We start from the raw sequence: 21,327 nt of genomic DNA on the forward strand, positions 1-21,327 counted from the left end.
ATAAGGTACATGAACTCGTTTGTTGAACTATCCCACAAACAAATCTTTGCACTCCCTCTGGCCTACACCCTATTTTATAACATATTTGATTGATTGATTGGTAAAATTACGAATACCAACGAAGTCAACTAGATCCAATTTTGAATATTAATTAGTTTCTCCATGAAGTTTCAAAAATATCATTTATATATAAAGAAATATATTTAACAAGTGAAACAATGAAAGATAATCTTGAGATAACTATTAGTAATGGAACCTTATTTTTTTGAAATCATTCTATATTTCAGAACACTAAATTACCTTAAAAAATGTTTTATAAAATGGAACGGAGTATTATGCAAAAACTTTATATGTCACACCATTCATTAGTTACGAAAATTAAGCAAAACATTGGAAGCATTAGTTGCTCATATTCATGGACTCAAATGTTAAAAAAAAAAAAGAAAAAAAATATATGCCACTATATATGCATTAAAAGAAAGCGAGTATTAATGTACCTAATTCAGCTGCCTCCACGCGCACATACAAATCTTGTCCTGCATTGTCAAATGTCCTCATATCTTCCATGTCAACATGCCATGTCAAGCACCCACTTTTTGTGACCTCATTTAAACTCGTATATGCTAAGCATGAACAATCCTTTATGCACATCTCTTCACAATCTTTCAAGCTCATGCTCATGCTCTTATCCACATGTCCCTTTGACGTATCTGGCAACTTCACACTTGCTACCTTCACAAATCCCTCCCCACTTTGACACGTGGACACATTATTCTTCCTCACACATCCGCCCGCCCCGTTTCTAACAGACCACTCTTGTGGGTTCTTGGGTTCAAATCCAGGCAAACACACACACGCAAACTTGTCACCATATATGGGTCACATATGCTATTTGAACCACACCGTCGGTATTTGTCACAGTCATCTTTAGCTTGCCAAATTTTTCGTGTAAGGCGACCAGTGTTGTCCACCACCGTTATAAAGGCTGATGGATCGCCAACTCTGGCCGTTACAGAAACTTCGTTGGCATTGTCAACATAGTCAATGTTGAAGATGAAATTTGTTGACATATGGGATATACCGCTCCATCTCAGACCCGTCCAATGCCCGCCCCGCTAAAATGGAGCTCCGTTTTTATAAATGAATCTTTGAGGATAACCTGTTGGGTCAATCGTCACGTTCCCAAATCTTGGGTCATCTGGGGATCTCCATGACGTAATAGACCAGTTGAAACCAGTTTTCCAATTAAAACCGAGTTTCATATTTAAAAGAATGGTGTCACCAGGATAATCAAAACTCTGCCACAGAAGCTTTTGCCTTCCTCCGTTTTTGATTAAAACCAAGTTTCCTGTCTCTAGAAGCTTCACAATGGTATTATTAGGAGATGTGATCGAAACATTGGATGACCAGAGAGGGTTCAGGTTTGAATTTATATCATTGAGACCAAGAACCATGTTTCCATGGGTATTGATAGACAAAACTCCAGAAGTATCATTAAGAGGGTTTTCTCTATTGGCTACCCACACAACCGTTTTCTCAGAGAATCTGTAATATTATATTCTGACATAACGATTTCTAGAACTATCGCTGGGGGTGAAGAAACCGAGAGCGAAGGTTGCTTTGTCAGAGAGCAAAATACCGCCATCTCTAAGGGCTTGGCTTGGTGTTATTCTATCAAGAGAGTCACAAGAAGAACGAAAGAGAAATAGAAGCAACAATAGAGTAGTGATCAGAACGAAGCCTTTAGCGGGAAACACCATCATGGTGTTATGATCTGGGACTATTTTGATATTAACGAGGGCTCTAGATATAAGAAACGCAATTAGAAAAAAAGGACGCATCATGCTCTATAGACACAATCTATAACGTACATAGCTATAACTGGTGCAGCAAGTAACAACATGTAGCTTTTCTGCTTACTATTTTACATGAGTACCCCCCCGCACGCGGTTTTTCAAGTCAATACGAGATCAGAGAAACAACGATGAACGTGTACTTTACTTTATAATCGATAGCGGAAAGAATAAGACAAACTAATAGGACAGGCTGACATTGAAGTCTGTGGTCTTCCTTCTTTTTGCCCAAACATTTGTTCTTCGAAGACCAAAACGTTCCGGTCTACTTGAGGAACTCAAGGACTTGTTTGGTTTTTTTTTTTTTTTTTTGGTGGGGCCAGATAAGGACTTGTTTGGTTATTAAATAAAAGTAGAATGAAACGGAATGGCCGGGTTGATGGTCAATAAAAATGATTAAAATAAGATCATGGACTGATAAAAAGGTGGAAATGATAGAGACGAGAGACATGGAGTGATAAAGGTATGAAATGAGAATTGACATAACTATGATCATCAAGAGAATCACAAGATGAACGAAGGAGAAATAGAAGAAATAATATAGTAGCGATAAGAACGAAGCCTTTAGCGGAAAACATCATCATGGTGTTACAGTAAGGGACAATTTTGATATTGAGCGCAAATGAAACGCTCTAGAGATAAGAAATGCGTCAGAACAATAGAGATGAGGCCAACTTAAAGTAAAGCTAATTAGATTTGTTGGATTTGTGTTTGAGACATATCTACTGTGACTGATTGACTGACTGTTGAGGTGTTAGGATCTATAGTCGGAAGAAAGTGGTCCTGCAATTAATACAAAGAGTCTGATTGAGACGCAGTCAGAGAACGTACATAGCTATAACTGCGCCTGCAAGTAAATATATGTAGATTTTCTGCTCACTATTTCAAGTCAACGTGAGAGAGAAACAATGATGAACGTGTATTTTATGGATATTTATTATGAATATTAATCATGGGTCCCAAATTTATACTTCTGTTTATTCTTTTCAATTGCCAGTTTCTTAAGTTGAAGTCACTAAATTACATGTTATTATTAAAAAATTGAAATTAGGCGAATTGATCTCCAGGTGATTAACTTCAAGAACCAAGTTGACTTGCTCCACAAATCTCAACCACAAGCTCAGCAATTAATTTTTCATGAAGACTTTTTACCATTGAAATTCGATGGCCGAGAGAATAAGACACACCACCCATAAAGCTGTAGGACAGGCTTAGATTGAAGTCTTTGGTCTTTCTTCTTTGTGCCCAAACATTGTTCTTCGAAGACCAAAACGTTGCGGTCTATTTGAGGCGCTTAAGGACTTGTTTGATTGTTAAATAAAAATAGAATTGATGAAACGGAATGGCAATAGCTAGTGAACAAAAACGATTAAAATAAGATCATGGACTAATAAAAAGGTGAAAATGATAGTGAGGAGCTACATGAAGTGATAAACAGATGAGAATGAGAATTGACATAAATAAGATCATCAATGACCTGTTTGCGTAACATTTTCACTACGTTTAATTCGACATGTGTGGCTAATACTATGTTTGGTATAGATTTTGTTTTGTTGGGTAGAGAGGAAAGGAAAATTGCTCCTCTTTGTTTTTTTTCTTTCAATATTTAAAAGTGACGCATTGAATGTCCCAACATTAAAAAAGTTTATTTTAATAATTAATTGATTTAAAAATGGTAAAAAATGACCTCAAAAATTATAAAAAATAATTCATGAAATTACACATAAGTACCCTATAAATAATATGATACAAATGTTATTTTTTATCCATGTAAAAAATTGAAATGTGATTTTGACCAACTATTATTTTAGGAACTAAATTAATATTAATTTTTTTATATATAGGGTACTTATTTGCAATTTTACTGATTAATAACAGTTAAAGTTAATTTTTTTAATACATTTTTAAATGTTGAAGGAAAAAATTACATCACATATAAGTTTAGAATATTAAATGCTCCTAATTGAATAGGTGAGTGGCAAAAATGTCTATTAGCCCTTTTAACTCAAAAAAAAAAAATTGTGACATTCCTTAAGGCAATGTAAAGAAAATAATTTCAGGTAGTTAGAAAAATGAATATGATGCCGCAATCTCCACGATCAGAAATGTAATAACTCAGGAATTTAAAAAAATAAAATAAATATATATGTTTTATTTAGTTATAGTTATATTAATTTTGGTACAATTATGACAAGAGGAAGGGTTGGTATAATGAAAGAGAGCACGTGATTTATATATGAGATTCAGAGTTTGAACCTGCCAAAGCATTTGAGAGTTATTCTTTTTTATTTTCTTTATTTTTAGCCTCTAAATTACCAAAATATCCTCAGCCTATCAGATATAATATCTTTTTTCTTCTTCCTCTTTGCTGAATCGTGTTGGGCATCAGAGAGAGAGAGAGAGGGAAAGAAAAATCTGGAAGTTGTGTGCGACCTCTGAACCTTCTGCCATTCTCGACCTCTGATCCTTCTTCTTCGTTCCTTGCCGCCGCCGACGAGGCAGACGAGTTGCCGTGAGGTCGCTGTCGCTATGCGATGCCCAGGTTCTTCCTCGTTCTTCTATGTCTCTGTTTGTCTTCTCCACTGTTGCTCTGTTTTCGCTGTTCTCAAGCACGTAGTTGGTGTGCGTGAGAGTCAGGTTGCCAGCGCTGCAAACGTGGACTGTGATCGTCCACTGTTAGCAGTCCCAGTCATGAATCCATAGTTCTTCACTCTGCCATCGATCTCTGCACCTCTCTTCACTGTTTGTGCTGTTGAAGTTTCTCCTTCTTCCTGCATCCTTCCCATTCGTAAGTGATAAATGAATGAAGGGTTGGTGTGATGCTATGGGAGAATTGGTTCTTGGGTAGGAAGCTAGTTTAATGTTGTTATTTTGTTTCCCTGTTCAGCTGTGGTTGCATTTTCTTCTGCCCATTTGTGTTACGTTGGTGCATCTAAAGGGAGCAACTTTGATTTTTTTCTTTTCTTTATGGAATCTGTGAGTTTGTGAGGTTATAGAGTTGAATGGAAAATTTTTGTTTTGTGTTTTGTTGATACTCATGGCTATTTGTTCAAATATGAAGGGGAGGCTTGAATCAAAAAAAAAAAAACAGAGAGAAAGGAAAAGGATGATGTAGATTTGAGATTTAATTGAATTTGATTTAATTATTGGCTATAATGCTGACCTTATGAAATCTTTGAAAGTGAAATTGATGAGGAAGAAGGTGGTATTTGTTTAAGTTATAATGCTCATAAAGTGTTGGATTAAATGCCCATGAGGGGACTTTTGTTTGAAATTATAATTATTAAAAATTTCATTAAATTACTTGGAAGACATAATTGGTTGGAATGTTATTATCTTATGAACTTAGTTTGAAATTTACAAAAGAAAATATTTGATTGGGTATTTTTCTATAATTTTGTTGGATCTCGTAAGAAACATGAATTGGCTCGGGTATTGTTCATTTGTAAATTTGAATTAAACATTGTGAAGAAATTTATTGAGAGATTAAGTGAATTCTTGAAAGTTTTATGGTTATCAATTTATAAAGTATAGTGTTACCTTATGATTTAATCTTGGAATCGAATGAGAACTGGAAAGAAATCTTTATAATTATAGGAATTTAATTAAATTGCATTATCTTATATTCTTATAGGGGGTTTGAAAGAAGAAGATTTTGATAGGAAATAAAAGGGAGAAAATCTTTGAAAATTTGGTAACACCACAGGTAAGTGGATAACGTCCCAATCAATATATATTGAAAATATTTCCTTATCAAAAGATCGCTTTTAATAATTTATGGATATTTATAAATTTCTCTTGCTTTAGTGACTTGTTTATTAAATTGCTCTGCTTCTTGAAGTCATGACTTATACTTTTTATATTGATGAAAATGCTTTCTTAAATTCTAGTAGTGCTTTATTTGATAAAGCTAATTAAAAAAAAATTTGTAAACAGTTTATGAGATATTAATTGTGAATTTTTATATTTAAAAATATGGGTGCTTTTATATGTTTCATGCGAGTTAGATTTTTAAAAGAGAAATAGTATTTTGAAAATGATGATTTTCTTGCATGTCTGAAAGTGAATTTAAAAGGGGACTGTATATAGAACGCTGGTTGTTAACGGCAGTTTCGTTAGCCCTTGGCACGCCATGGTCAAATACTAGCTAGTTTGAATTTCGTGAGCTTTGTTCTCATGTCTGTTATTCGTGGGTCTTGTACCTGCGTCTGTTTCGTGGCTTTGACCACGTCTGGTTAGTTACCCTCGTGGACTATGTGTCCACGTCTGTTTCATGGCTTCGACTACGTCTAGTTATTTACGCTTGTGGACTTTGTGTCTATGTTTGTTTTTGTGGCATAAGCCGCGTTTGGTGATTTATTCTCGTGGACTGTGTATCCACATTTGTTACTTGTTCTGATAAGTCCCTATACTTATGAGTTTTAAATTTTTATGGATCTATTTTCATTAGTTTTGATTAATGACATGTTTACAATTAGTTATTGCAATTATTTGCTTTATTAAAGTTAAATGATAATGACATTTGATAAGATACTTTAATGAATTATGATTTTATTTAAAGTTACATAGGATCCTTTTATTCCGAATTTATTTAAATCTTCATGGAGATTATTATGTTTTAATTTTCCTTTTATTCATATTTAATTATTTATTATTGGGACGTTATTTACTGGAAAATAATTTTTGATCTCAGATAGTGTAGCTGATGCTGAATCATCTACTGAACATTGAGGAGTTTGTGATTGATTAGAAGTGGAGGAGCTAAGGGTCAAACTTTCTCTTGACGTAAAGTTTTAATTATGAAATTTTATTTTGTAAACTTATTGTTAGATGCTCCACATAGTCTATGGTCAAGTTGTTTATGTGGTTATATATTTTGTCTATTGGCTGGAAGGAGCTCTACTCCTGATTGGCTTGATATTTTTGGTTGAAATATTGTCTTGTAGAATTTTCAGGAGATCTTATTTACAGAGGAGATTTTGTCGAAATTTCTACAAAAATATTGAGACTTTTATTACTACCAAAAATGTTTATGTATGTTCTAATTCAAACTAAAACATAATTATTTTTTAGTTATGAAAAGGTTATCCAAATTTGAGGCTTAAGGCATGTGTGATGGATCACATCCTTTGCCGGTCACCCTTTATTTTTGGGGTGTGACAAGAAATTATCATTTTCCCTCTAATTTCAAAACCAATATGCACGAAAGAAATGAGGCTGAAAGTCTTTGTAGAAGAAAATTGAACAAAAGAAAATTTAGGATTGATTTCAACTGCGCATGCATGTTTCCTGGCAATTTCATGGGACTCATGTCTAGATCAACTTTCTTTCAAGAATTACAGCCACTTCAATTGGTAATTATTTTCACTCCGTGACTATTATGTGTTTATCACTCTGCTTATTTAATTTAGATTCACAGACAGGGATCCTCTTCTAGTATTAAATTTCAACGCTGTAGAATCAAAATCAAAATTAAAATTTGAATAAAAACTAGCCATACATGCATTCGTTCTCCATAATTTATTTTTATAATTTAATTTTTAACAAATATTTATACTTTACTATCAAAATCAAATACTTTTATAATTTATTTTTATAGAAAAATTTGCCTGCTCCAATTGCCATGGGCGAATATTGTTGACCACAAACATCCACCAAGCGCCAATCGTAGCCGATTGTTAACGGCAGTCAATACACAAATATCTTTACATTTGACTATAATACTAAAAGATATGCCACGCTTTCAAAATTAGACATGACTGATAAGAAATATATATATATTAATATGCATTTTTTTAAACATTGATCAAGAAAACTTTAATTCAATAGTTTAATTGGAAATTATTATAACATTTTCATATAAATAAAAAAATTTTAAATTTTTTATAAAAATTTTGATAAAAACTCCCCTAAAAATAGTATCTTTTGAAGTCTCTACAGCAGCCATATACAACTCAAATAAAAAATGAGGAGCTTTGTTTCTCCACAACAGACAAACAAATAAATAATAAAACAAAATTCTATCTATAATTAATGTGGAATACCTAATCATAATTTTAAAGTGTAACACATAAAAATTTACATCAAAATGAAGGTATTCTCAAAAAGGCCTTCTCATCAATTCAACAATGAGCCCCTCAGAGATCAACACAATGTAGATCATCTGCTATACTATTTAAGATCAAAAATATTTTCAATTAACACAACGTCCCAACAATAAATAATTGAATAAGAATAAAAAAAAGTTTGAAACAAATTTGTGAGTTAAAGAGACAATGATTTTCATAAGAATTTAATAAACTTTAAAATAAAAGGATTCTATATAACTTTAAATGAATATTGAACTATTAAATTATCATATCAAATATTACTATCACTTGCTTTCAATGAAGCAAATAAATAAAATAAATAATTATAAATAAATTATTAATTAAAACCAATAGCATATAAAATTATCAAATAATCAAATTCATATTTATATGGACTTATTAGAATAATTAACAAACACACAGTCTAGAAAATAATAACCAAACACGATTGAAGCCACGAAACAGATGCGGACACACGATCCATGCAGGTAAATATCCAGAAGCAACCAAAGTCATGAAATAGATGTGCATACATAGTCTAAAATGATAAATAACCAAATGTGGCTTAAATCACAAAACAGACGTGGACACTCAGTTTATGAGGGTAAATAACTAGATACAGTCGAAGCCACAAAACAAAAGGTATAAGACCCATAAATAACAAACGTGAGAATAAAATTCATGAAAATTGAACTATCCAATGAGTAACCAAGGCATATCAAGGTCTAATAAAATTGCCATTAGCAATCAGTGTTTTGCATATAGTTTCTTTAAAATTAATTTTTAAGACATGTGAGAAAGTAATCAATTTTCAAATTATAAATTCCTCTTCTTAGTATCAAACTCTCATGAATCACTTAAAATAATCAATCTTCTAAATAGAGATTCATTACTAATGTCTCATAATTCTTACGCCAATTTTCATGATTGTTTTTATTGAATAAAGGATTAATGAATCTTGTAAAAATAATTGTATCAATCTTGTATTTATATAACATGACTTCAAGAGATAGTTATTTAATTAATAAAAATAATCAATGCTAGAAATATATAAACACACACAACAATTGTAAATTGTTAAAAATAATATTTTGATAAAAAGAGAATTTGCTAATAGATTATTTGAAATGTTATTCACTTACCTATAGTATTTTCATTTTTAAAATTCACTCCTTACAACCTTAATGGAGTCTTTTTTTTTCCTCCAAACATCTTAAAGAAAATAGAGGTAGAAGAAGGGTGACGGTGGCGCAAGGGAAGAGAGACAACCACCGTTCGAAAGCCCTATAGCAGTGCACTAACTCCCATAAAAGCTTAGTCTTGAAACATGGTAGACAAAGCTTTAGAACTCACTACAAAAAATTATTAAAATAGAGACAAAAATTATAGATGGCCTAGAGACTAATTATATTTTTAGAGATGAATTTAATTTAAAAATATTGAGACATAATTAGAGATGACTTATATACATCTTTAAAAAATGTCACAAAATCTATCTCAACTTCTATCATTATTCATTAAAAATTTAATTTTAAAAAATTTAAAATGTTAGAGACAAGTTTAGAGATGAATAAATTTCATCTCTAAACTAGCCATCTCCAAATCCATCCCTAATATTAATTTTATATTTTTTTTAAAATTTAGAGACTAAATTTGAGATATATATATATATATATATTATGAATTTAGAGACAAAAATTTAACCATCTTTAATTTTCTCTCCAAATTTCTTCAAAATTTAATAATTTTATTTTTATTAATTTAGAAACAGAATTAGAGATGACTGAAATAAATATCTTAGAGCTAGAATTATTTTTGTTTCTCACTATGTCCCTAATTCAAAGTAGAGACAAATTTAGAGATGGAGTCATATTTTAATTTTTTTTAATTTTTAGATTATTAATTATTTTAATACATGTTTGAAATATATTAAAATACAAATTAATTTCAAAAGATGTAGAAAAAGTTTTATCATTATTTATTGAGCTTCCCATTCAATGCAAATTACAAAAATTTGATGTTTGTGTTTAAAAACATTTATCTTTAAAATTTATAGAGCATTTAAAAATATTTTACACATCATTTAAATCTTTCTCTTCTTCTTTCCATCTTTCTCTAAATTTAACCATTCTCATTTTCTAAATTTCTATTTAATATTCATTAATTTATTCTATAACTGTAATTGATTGAATGTTTTGTGTCTTTTGTGTTATTCATATTTCCTTTATTACTTTTTTTAATTTTTGATAAAATTTTACCAGATAATAAAACTGTTTTGAAAGACATCACTAACAATATTTTATAACAACACATTAAAATAAAAAATAATATCAAAACTCCAAAACATTTATGAAATTGAATATTAGAAGAATTAATAAAAAATACATTTGAAATGACTATAAACAATATTTATACAACTAGAATTAATTATTTTGATTAAAAATATCATTTTTATGCTAATTATATATATACTCCATTCGTTCAAAAATATAAAATATTTTTAATCGAATCTCACCCTTCAACAAGTAGTTACCTACTTTCTAACTAACCTTATCTTTCATTATTTACCCCTATTAAATACTCTACAATAAATATAAAGTCATTTTCAATAAGGATACTTTTAAAAAAGGTAATAATTACATCTCAAAAGACTAAAAATGTCTTATATTTTTTAAAAATCTAACTCTTCAAAAAATATCTTATATTTTTAAACAAAAAGAGTATATGATTAATGTTCATTTTTATCATACAAAGGAGAAAAGAAAGATAAATTTTGAAGTATATAAGAACATAAATATTTTATTGATATATAGTATAATTTAAAATTATATAAATAAAATAATATTAATTCATGATAAATAGAATTATGTATTAATATATAGGCATATGTATGTCTGTGTATTTAAAATATTTAAAATATTTTAAATTTGTTTCATATTAAATAAATTTGATAAAAAATAATTTTTTTAAAAAATAATTTTTAAATAGAAAATTCATATTAAAATATTTGAATTAAATATTTAATTTAAATATTTTGTTAAAAATTGTTCAAAAGGAAATTAAAAAATTATATGGCCATAATTATTTTTTGTTAAAATAATTTTAAAAAATAATTAAAAAATTGTAGATAAAATTTATTTGTAAGAAAATAATGGGAAACATTTAACCATTTTGGGAGAAGATAAAAAATTATTTCTTTATTTATTTTTTGAGAATAATATGGAGAAGATAAAAGTAAAAATATTTAATATAAACTAAAATAATACATATTTTTAAATAAATTATATACTTAATTATTTTATTTTAAAAATAATATTTTTATATTAAAAATTTGTTTCATTTTAAGTTCATTTTCCAAACAAACATAATATTTTATTAAAAATATAATATAAATAGTCATATAAATATTTTTATCATAATAATTTAAAATAAAATAATATATATAGATATCTATATATATCTTTTTAATAATATAATATTTTATATATGTGTATGTAGTTAAGTAACATATATTTAGTTTTACATATAATAATTGTATGTATATTTCAATTTAACTAACAAAGAAGGAAAATTTAAAGGTTTGAAAGATGAGAAATCAAGGGATCAAATCTAATTATTTAATGACATCCTTTTTTAAAACACCGCTATATCCATCTCTATTTATTTAAAGACTGATTATTGTGTGTTTAAACAACATTTTTTTTTGTAGTGGCTCACCCATGGCAGCATTGCAGCCAAATATTTAAAGACCGATTATTGTGTGTTTAAACAACATTTTTTTTGGTAGTGGCTCACCCATGGCAGCATTGCAGCCAAAATGGTAGAAGAGGCAGCACAAGCACTAAAAGTCCCATGAAGATTGAAGATTTGAACCTATGACCTATTAGAGAAGTGGGTGCATAGAGTCCACTAGACCAACTCTTCTTTTTGATAGATCGCCACCAAATTATATAGATACATATAAAATATCATGGTGATATCTTACCAACAAATTTGATTTTAATTAAATTCCATATCATCATCACAAGATATATGTGTCGTTTTTGTTTTTAATCTTTATTTCAAAGAAATGTTATTACACCATGTATATGTTCCATGACCAATGATACCAAAAAAAGAATCTAATTTTACAAGGAATTAATCATTGATTGTTGGTATTGCCATACATCCAGGCCTAATCAAATTTAGCAAGTTTAATTTGTACACCCAACTTTGCTTTTTGAGTCCAATAATAGGAAATTATATATGCATCATTAACTTTTACAAAAGTTGGAAAGTCTAGCTAGAATCATTCACTTCACAATAAGTAGCACTAAAAGAGTTCAATTAGTACCATTTATGTTTTGATGTGGGTTTCAAGCTTCAGCGAGCTTCAATCACTGTAGTACTCATTCCATTTACCGAATGAACTTCGTCACCAACTGATGGGTTTGAATGATCACAAGTGTTCTCTTGAAAACAAGCTGGGTGTTTAGGGGGAAGAAGATTTGAGTCATTCTCCAACATGGGAAACAACTTCTGACATGGCTGGTCTATCTGATGCGTACTCTTGTACACATAATAGTCCAATCTGGATGCATTTTAGAAATTCATGTTCAAGGCATGGCTTATTCGTTAATGCTGGATCAACAATTTCCATGGCTTCGCTTCCTCCCATAGGTCCCAAATCTAAATTAATTGAAGGCGTTAGATAATTAGACTATGGAGGAGTAATTAGTTCAATTTTATAGTGTTGTTCCTTACAGAAACTTACATGTCCAACCAAAGTAGAAGGGATGTCATCATAATGGCCACTATTCTTTCTGCTAGTAACAATCTCAAGAAGTAAAACCCAAAGCTATATACATCTGACTTTATTGAGAATAATCCTTCCATTGCATATTTCAGGTGACATGTAACCACTATAAGAGGAGATTTTAAAGGTTACAAACAAAAATTTCAATATGAAATATTTAAATTCTTAACTAAGAATATATGACTTGATAAATTGATATTTCTAGCATATTATATCACATGCAAAATTACTAACCTATCTAACTCATGAGGTCCTATTCAATTACAAAGATATTGATGTTGATGATGATGTCAAAAGTGATTACAACTAATTAAACATTTTATTTGTTTAATTATGATCATTTTTATGTGAAATTGTGGAATGGGAATCCATGTAATGTATTGCTCATAAGCTAAAATCGTCTTTGCATTGTTGAGTACTTACTAGGTTCCAACACATGATTAGTGCTTGCTTCAATTTGGTCTCCACCAAATATTCTAGCTATGCCAAAATCTGCAATTTTTGGGTTCAATGTAGAGTCCAACAAGACATTACTGGCCTTTAAATCTCTATGAATTATCCTTAATCTTGAATCTTGATGAAGGTATAAAATGCCTCTTGCAATTCCACAAATGATATCAAATCATTTCCTCCAATGTAATTGCAATTTTTTTGCATGATCTGAATAAAAATTTAAACCATTAGAAGTGAAGAATGCGTGCATGCTAAGTTTCATTGTAGCTTATGCCGAAAAATGAATAGAAGAGGTACCGAAAATGAAAGAGTCTAAGAGCTGTTGTTTGGCAAGTATTCGTAGATCAACATCTTCTCTTCTCCTTCGATGCAGCATCCTAAGATCCTTACAAGATTTTATGTTGGAGCTTGGCAATTAAAGCAATCTCATTTTTGAATTCTTCAATGCCTTGTCCAGAGTACTTTAACAGCCTCTTCACTGCTATTGTCGTTCCATCGTTGAGTAAAACCTAAAGTCAAAATCCATAATCAATTTGTGATTTCTTTTGCCTTAAATGATATATGTAATGCTTCTTACAAAACAAAGGCTACCTTATGAACAGAGCCAAAACTCCTTGCCCAAGCTTGTTAGCATCCGAGAAATTGCTTGTTGCTTCAACTATATCATTTAGATCAAATAACGGTAAATCTGAATTATTTTCTCCGTCAAGCAAATGTTCGCTAGGCCTTCTTTGTTCTGTAGTAAAAAAAAAAAAACGACAAGTCATGACCTGTATACAATTTACCTATCCATATACTCACAAAACAAATGATTATGTACATACAGCAATATAAAGCAATGAAATTAAGAAAAAATATATCGAGTAAGTTATGTGTGCTGGGTGAGAGCATTGAATCAAAAATTTATAATACCTTGTTCCTTTTTTCTTTGCAAACCAATACACAAAGGAGATCAACATGAACATTAATAGGAAGGTAGAAACAACCACAAGTGCTACCATCCCCCTCTTGCCAAGAGAACCATAAGGCTTCTTTTCATATTTAGCTGCAGATCAACAAGATTATATCAAACCAGAATCAATCTCCAGAGAAGAAACATGTATGCTTTAGAGTTCAAAGTGCATTATGAAGTAGTCTGTAAGCAATGGAGGTAGTTGAACGAAATACAATTTAGCTTTGATCGTAGAAAAGCTTCATATATATCATATATAGTATTGTTTATAATGCAATAGTATTGTTTAAAACAGTAGCAAGGAAATCTTATATGCTGTTAAAATACTAAAAAAGCTTCATATCATTTACAATATTGAGGCTGAATTTTTTATACTTTCCGTGGACTTTATGTCTCTTATTAACTTCAAGTTCATATTTTTCTCCTAATTATTAGGGTAAAATAGAAATAATATTAAATTAAAAAGTTCATAATAAAAGCAGCAAATAATTAAATACTATTAATAACTCTGGCATGTTTAGATTCAACTTTATTGGAATGTTTTGGGATAAAAATTTGTGAATAAAAATAGAAATAATGTTAAAATAAAAAGTTAAATAGGTGAAGAATAGGTGTTTTGACAAATTTTGCTGCCATTTCACTACTAAAATCAAGTTTGGTTTTTGCCACTTCAAGCCCTTTGACCACGTCAAATGGTTAAAATAGGTCAAAATGCTTTGCTATCACTATGCATGAATCTCATAATTATTTCACGTTAGTAGATAATGAAAAAGATGATGAGTCTTTGAGGGAAGTGAGATTTTGCTCCTAAAAAAATTGTTAGGAGGGATATTGTCCCCAACCCTTCAGTACATGATGCCTAGCACTCAAGAAATTTTAGGAAAAAAAAATGTTCTTAACCCTATGATAAATTGTTCTATTAATGACAATGTGACCCATTTCAAATCCTATGCAATGCATGGAACACACTAATATCCGAATTCGAATTATGGTTTATGAGTTTAAAAGTTATGGCTTTTAGTTTATGCATTAAAAGAAGGGTTAAGTCATAAAGTGGCCCTCAAAATGTAGATCCAAGAGTGTATGATAACTTAAACTCATTTTTGATACAATATTTTCCTTTAGCTTTTAAAAACTATGGGTGTAACCTATTATTAGCAAAAGTTAACTTTTAATTATTTATTGACTAGAAAATTGGAAAAAGAATTTTAAAAAGTATAGAAAAGGACAGAAATTTACAAATAAGGGCACAACATCACAGATAACAACTCAAAAAATTACAGAAAAATACCCAAAAAAATTAAATTTTCTTGATCTTTTTCTATAATTTTGAAATTCTTTTTTGCAATTTTTTAGTCAAAGTTAACTTTTATCAACAGTAGCATAATATTATATCATTTTTAAAATAAAGTTGAAGGTAAATATTGCATCAAAAATGAATTTAGAATCCAATACTCTTGAAATTATAGTTTAGGAGCCAAATTATCATTTAACTTTAAAAGAAAAAGAAAAAGAATGTACCCATTTCAGCTGCATCAACACGCACGTACAGTTCTTGTCCCACATGATTGAATCTCCTAATATCTTCCATATCAGCATGCCATGTCAAGCACCCACTTTGCGTTACCTCATTTAAACTCGTATACGCTACACATGAACAATCCTTCAAGCACTTCCCTTCACATCCTTTCAAGTACAAGCTCATATTCTTATCCACACGTGCCGTTGACGTATCTGGAACCTTCACAAGTGCAACCTTCACAAACCCCTCCTCATTTCGACACGTGGACACATTCTTCTTCCTCACACATCCACTCGACCCGTTTCTCACATATCCAGGCAAACACACACACTCAAGTTTGTTGCTTGTATATGGGTCACATATGCTATTTGACCCGCATCTTCGATAGTTGTCGCAATCCTCTGTCGGACCCGACCAAATTTCAAACCATCTATGCTCTTTAGCTTGCCAGATTGTTCGTCTAATTAGACCATCATTGTCGAGGACCATTCTTAAGAAGATCGTAGGGTCTCGAATCCCAATCATTATGGAAACTTCATTGGCATTGTCAACATAGCTAACGTTGAAGACGAAATTAGGTGTCATGACAGGTATGCCACTCCATCTTTGACCCGTCCAAGACCCACATCGCCAAAATGGAGTTCCGTTTTTGTAAGTGAATATTTGAGGATATCCTGTTGGGTTGATCCTATGACTCATGTTCCCAAATCTTGGTCGTAGGGGGATCTCCATGACCTAAGGAACCAGTTGAACCCGGTTCTGCGGTCCAACCCGAGCTTCATAAATGGAAGGATTGTGTCAGTTGGATAATCAAAACTCTGCCACAAAACCTTTTCATGCCTTCCTCCATTTTTAACTAAAACCAAGTTTCCTATGTCTAGAAGCTTAGCAAAGTAGGTTTCATTGGAAGATGTGATGGAAACACTGGAAGACCAAATAGGGTTCAGGTTAGAATTTATATCATTAAGAGCAAGAACAACCATGTTTCCATGGGCACTGATAGATAAAACTCCAGAAGTATCATTAACAGGATTTTCTCTATTGGCTACCCAAACTAGGGTTTGTTTAGAGAAATCTATGAAACCATATTCCGACATAGCGGTTTCTGGAATTGTTGCTGGGGTGAAGAAACCGAGGGCAAAGGTTGCTTGGTAGGAGAGCAAAATATCGCCATCTCTAAGGGGTTGGCTTGGGGTTATTCTATCAAGTGAATCACAAGAAGAATGAAGGAGAAAGAGAAGCAATAATAGAGTAGAGACCAGAACCATGCGGTTAGCAGAAAACACTTTCATGGTGTTCTGATTTGGGACAATTTTGAGATTGAACACTGACGAGATTCTAAAGACATATAATGAGTCAGAACAATAGAGACAAGGCGAGCTTATATAGATAAAGCCAACTTCCTTACTTTTCTTAGTTGGATGAATAGACGGACGACAGATATTTTCTGTGACTGTTTAGGTGGTAAGATCAAAAATAATGACAAGTTGGGATTGCAATAAATATATAGATCAGCCTGATAGCGACACACAACCAAGAAAAATATCCTCTGCTCACTATTTTACATGAACACACACACACACACACACACACTCTGTGTGACTGGATATAAGTTTGTTTTACAAGTTCTGAGAATCATGATTCTTTTAATAGGGGAGAGAAAAACGGGTGAACATGTTTTCTTCTTTATGGATATTGAATGAGTCAAAATCATGGGTCTCAAATTAATTTGCACTTTTTTGCTTTTCAGTTGCTCAAGTCACAGCTAAATTACATGTTATTATTAGAAAAATAGAAATTAGACTATTGAGAATATCAGCCCTCGAGGGAAATTTGTCACGAGAAAACATGGGGGCAATAGACTCTAGCTAGCTCAAACCTATTATAATGATATAATGGGAGCGTGGAGAAGCAAAATAGGGCGATCAGGAGAGAATTTGCCACGCAAATCAAGAGAAAGTTCGTGTATAATAATAATTGATCCTTTCCATATGAGATCCTTGGTGAAATAACTAATCCCAACAATCGTTCCAAATTCCTAAACATATTTGGATTGTAGTAGTCCAAAAATATACTTTACTACAAAACTTTAATCCTTCGTTTTGGGTGTGCGCGCCTGATTTATTTATTTATTTATATTTGCTAAGTTAGCCACAAATTTTCATTGGAAGTTCAACACTTACACAATGTCTGATCCTTTCATTCAACGGATCAATCAAAGTGGAGAAATATATGAATTTACTGGTAGGATCCTGATGGATCGCATTTAGATTTTCTTACAATATTAACTAGGAAAGTTATCTATATTTATGTGAGATTCAAGAGAGTTTTATGTTGACTTATTAAAGACCTAATCCAACCCTCTTTCTCCCATATCCAAGCTTTGGATCAGCTATAAAACATAGGGCGAAGCAATTATTCAAAATGATGGTGAAATTAATGAAGATGTTACAAATAATATAAGTTAGGTATTTCAAATAGAGAATTAAAGTTACAAGACTTATTTATGATCGGAAATTACCTAATAAGCATAAAAGAAAATTGTATCAAATTGCTATAAGATCAAGTATATCATAAATTTGGAGTAGTATAGATGAAAATGTTGAGATGGATGTGTGGGCACAATAGAAGATAAGATTCATAATGGTCATATACAAGAAAGTGTGACATCTACTAAAGAAAATAGTAAAAAATTATTTAAAATGGTTTGAACATGTACAAAAAATGACATGAGAGGCACCTATGAAAATAATGAAATATATAGTCTTGAATGGAAGAAAGATAATACAAGACTAAAGAGAACACTCAATGACAAATTGTTAAACAAGACTTTTAGGATAACAACATATGGAAAGGTTTGTTTGTTAATGGAGTATCATAACGATATTGTGTAATTTATATAACCGGCCCCACATAATAATAAGATATAGTTTGTTGTTGTGTTTAACTAGGAAAAGTTGAAATGAGTTAGCCCATTTAATTAACCTTGATCTGTATTAAATTGGCCTCACGGGCCAAGTTGACCAAGTCCACAAAACTCATCAACAAGCTCAGGCAATTAATTTTAACGAAGACGTGAAGATTGTGACACGTTCACATGTAGCACTGGAATACATTGAAGTCCTTGGTTTTTCGTCCGTGTTAGTCCACGTTGTTCTGTGATACTCTGTCGAAGGCCAAAACTTTTGAGATGACTTTTTGGTGATGGAGATACGTAACTAGAACACGCGTGGGATTGGTTGACATTTGTTAATGCAAATAACTTTGTGAAACATTTCTTAGGTTTAATTTGATATATATCTGAGACATATTTGATAAATACTCCCCATGTTTAAAATTCATTTCTAACATATTCTATTGAAATTAAGGAGAACCTTAAACTTTATTAACTCTATTTTTAAATTTAATAAATTTTCATCTTTACTCCCTATCAAGGACAAAAAGAATTATTTTTAATATTTTTCATAGTATTTAATAAATACATATATAAAGATGGAAAATGACAATAAAATCCCTTCAAAATATATAATTATAATTTGGTCCATCAAAATATCATAATTCTCCAAAAATCTCTAGAAACTTTTTGTTTTAATAAATTTATGTAAATTACTAAATTACCCTTTTTGAAAATAAATGATTCACAAGTTTTGTTTTAAATATTCACAACTTTTCTTCTTATATTCACAATAATGTAATAGCAAATAAGAAATTTTAACATTTTAAAGGATCAAATTATCATTTACATATTTCAGAGGAATTTTATTATCATTTTTTCCATAAAAATAAAGATGCACATGAAAAATAGTAAAGTCTCTATAAATAGAATTATTTTTAACATCTTATATTGACTTAACCCACCAATAGTGTGATAACTCTTTAACCGAGGGTAAAAGAACTTCCCGATGTCTTAGGCCCGTAAATTTATTAATGTATAATTAATTTGCATGATTGTAAAAACTCAGCTTTTTAGACAAATTATGGAGGGATGTGAGTTGGAAGGGTTCCCCCTGTTTGGTTGAGAAATTTGGAGAGGAGGGGAGTCAAATTAAAATCTCTTTCTTTCTCCTTTAAACTAAACATACACTACAAAAAAATTAATAATAAATAGAAATTGGAGACAGGCTAATTATTATCATCTTTATCGAGACTGAATGAAAGACAAATTATACTTTTAGAGATAGATTTAATTTAAAAAATATTTTAAAACATAAAACATATTAAAAGATGATTACATTCATCTCTTAAAAAAAACTCAAATTATGTATTAAAAATTTAATTTTAAAAAATAAAAAATTAGAGACAAGTTAATAGATGAATAAATTTTATTTCTAAACTAATCATCTCCATGAACTTTTCTATACTAATTTTACTTTTTTTTTAAATTTAGATATTGAATTTGATACATTTTTTTTAATTTAGAGACAAAAATTTAAACATCTCTAATTCCCTTTCTATATCTTTATAAAAATTACTAGGCCTCATTCAAAGTTGAGATGGATTTATATTTTATATTTTTAAATTTTTGATATATCAATTGTTTTAACACATGTTTAAATGATATTAAGATGCAAATTAATTTTAAAAGGTGTAGAAAATGTTTAATCATTGTTTAGTGAGATTCACACTTAATGGAAAGATAAAAAATTTGAAGTATGTGTATTGATATTTGGAATTTATACCATGCTTTAAGATGATTTGCACATCATTTAATCTCTCTCTCTTCCACTCACTCTTCTCTAAGTTTAATCATTATTACTTTTAAATTTCTATTTGGTATTCATTAATTTACTCTCTACAATAATTATTGAAGGTTTTTTCTTCTTTTGTTTAATTCATACTTCTCGTTGGTATTTTATAATATTTAATAATTTTTTTACCAAATGACAAAAACTTTTAGAAAAATTACATTTAGGTCCCACATAAGGAAATTTATTATTAAGAGATTCCGTAAAATTCACAAAATACTCTCAACTTTCAAACCTATGTATATTTTAACATTGACTAAAGGCATTAGGAATAGGGCAATGGCTATTTACAACTTACTATTATAAATTATTATTTTTCTTTACAAGTTGTAAATGATCATTGCTTAGTTTGTTAATGCCTTTAGTTAAATTGTAAATACACAAAATTAAGTCTTGAAAGTATTTTGTGAATTTTATGAGACCTCTTAGTAATAAATTTTTTATGTGGGATCTAGATATACTTTTTTTCAAATTTTTTTTGAAAGAAGTCACTAAAAATTTTGTATAACCACCTATTGAAATAAGAAATAATCTGAAATAAAAAAATAAAAAGTCCAAAACACATATGAAATTAAATATTAAGAAGAATTAAAAATAACTTTGTTTATAAAATAACCATAAATAATATTTAAATGACTAGAATTAATTATTTTAAAATAAATACTATTTTTATTATATATTCCCTCTGTTTTTTAATATAAGAAAAAAAATTATATTATATCGTTTAAGAAAATCGATCAACTATAATACTTTGTCTAGAGAAAAAAAATTGAATTAAAATATTTTATATTAATTAATATAAGTATATATATTAATTTTTATTAATGACATGGCACAGTGCCTAGTAGTAGTGACATGACAGTGGAGCATAGAGGTGTTGTGGTGAGTATTACTTGGTAGTGATGTGGTAGTAGGTGC

The 21,327-nt window shown here is 30.1% G+C and overlaps 2 protein-coding genes and 1 long non-coding RNA gene across 3 annotated transcripts; 1 reads left to right on the forward strand and 2 right to left on the reverse strand.

Annotated features, from left to right (window-relative positions):
* The first annotated feature begins 4,250 nt into the window (after window positions 1-4,250).
* On the forward strand, window positions 4,251-6,713 carry LOC129299306 (uncharacterized). The gene is made up of 3 exons (XR_008590537.1): window positions 4,251-4,395; window positions 4,491-4,641; window positions 6,547-6,713. It is a non-coding gene; the product is annotated as an uncharacterized LOC129299306 (long non-coding RNA).
* Window positions 6,714-12,304: 5,591 nt separating this feature from the next.
* LOC129299308 (G-type lectin S-receptor-like serine/threonine-protein kinase At1g11410) lies at window positions 12,305-16,363 on the reverse strand. Its single transcript, XM_054937774.1, has 3 exons — window positions 15,664-16,363; window positions 14,103-14,235; window positions 12,305-12,512 (listed from the first exon to the last, which is right to left on the reverse strand). Exons 1-3 carry the CDS (start codon window positions 16,361-16,363, stop codon window positions 12,305-12,307), a joined length of 1,041 nt encoding a protein of 346 aa, XP_054793749.1.
* LOC129299309 (G-type lectin S-receptor-like serine/threonine-protein kinase RKS1) lies at window positions 16,360-16,956 on the reverse strand. The gene has a single exon (XM_054937775.1). It carries the CDS (start codon window positions 16,954-16,956, stop codon window positions 16,360-16,362), a length of 597 nt encoding a protein of 198 aa, XP_054793750.1.
* Between the last annotated feature and the right edge of the window lie 4,371 nt (window positions 16,957-21,327).

This window comes from Prosopis cineraria, unplaced genomic scaffold, assembly GCF_029017545.1.
Source record: "Prosopis cineraria cultivar Desert tree isolate PC_DT_omini unplaced genomic scaffold, ASM2901754v1 PC1114, whole genome shotgun sequence".
NCBI lineage: Eukaryota > Viridiplantae > Streptophyta > Magnoliopsida > Fabales > Fabaceae > Prosopis > Prosopis cineraria.

Bases quoted from the DNA above. Each gene is read 5' to 3' on its own strand.
- LOC129299309 (XM_054937775.1), bottom strand. From the start codon at position 16,956: ATGAAAGTGTTTTCTGCTAACCGCATGGTTCTGGTCTCTACTCTATTA.
- LOC129299308 (XM_054937774.1), bottom strand. From the start codon at position 16,363: ATGAGTCATAGGATCAACCCAACAGGATATCCTCAAATATTCACTTAC. The intron at 14,236-15,663 runs GTACATTCTTTT...GTTGATCTGCAG, and splicing joins TGTTGATGCAGCTGAAATGG to CTAAATATGAAAAGAAGCCT. The intron at 12,513-14,102 runs GTATTATAAATT...AAATGCATCCAG, and splicing joins GCAAAGAAAAAAGGAACAAG to ATTGGACTATTATGTGTACA.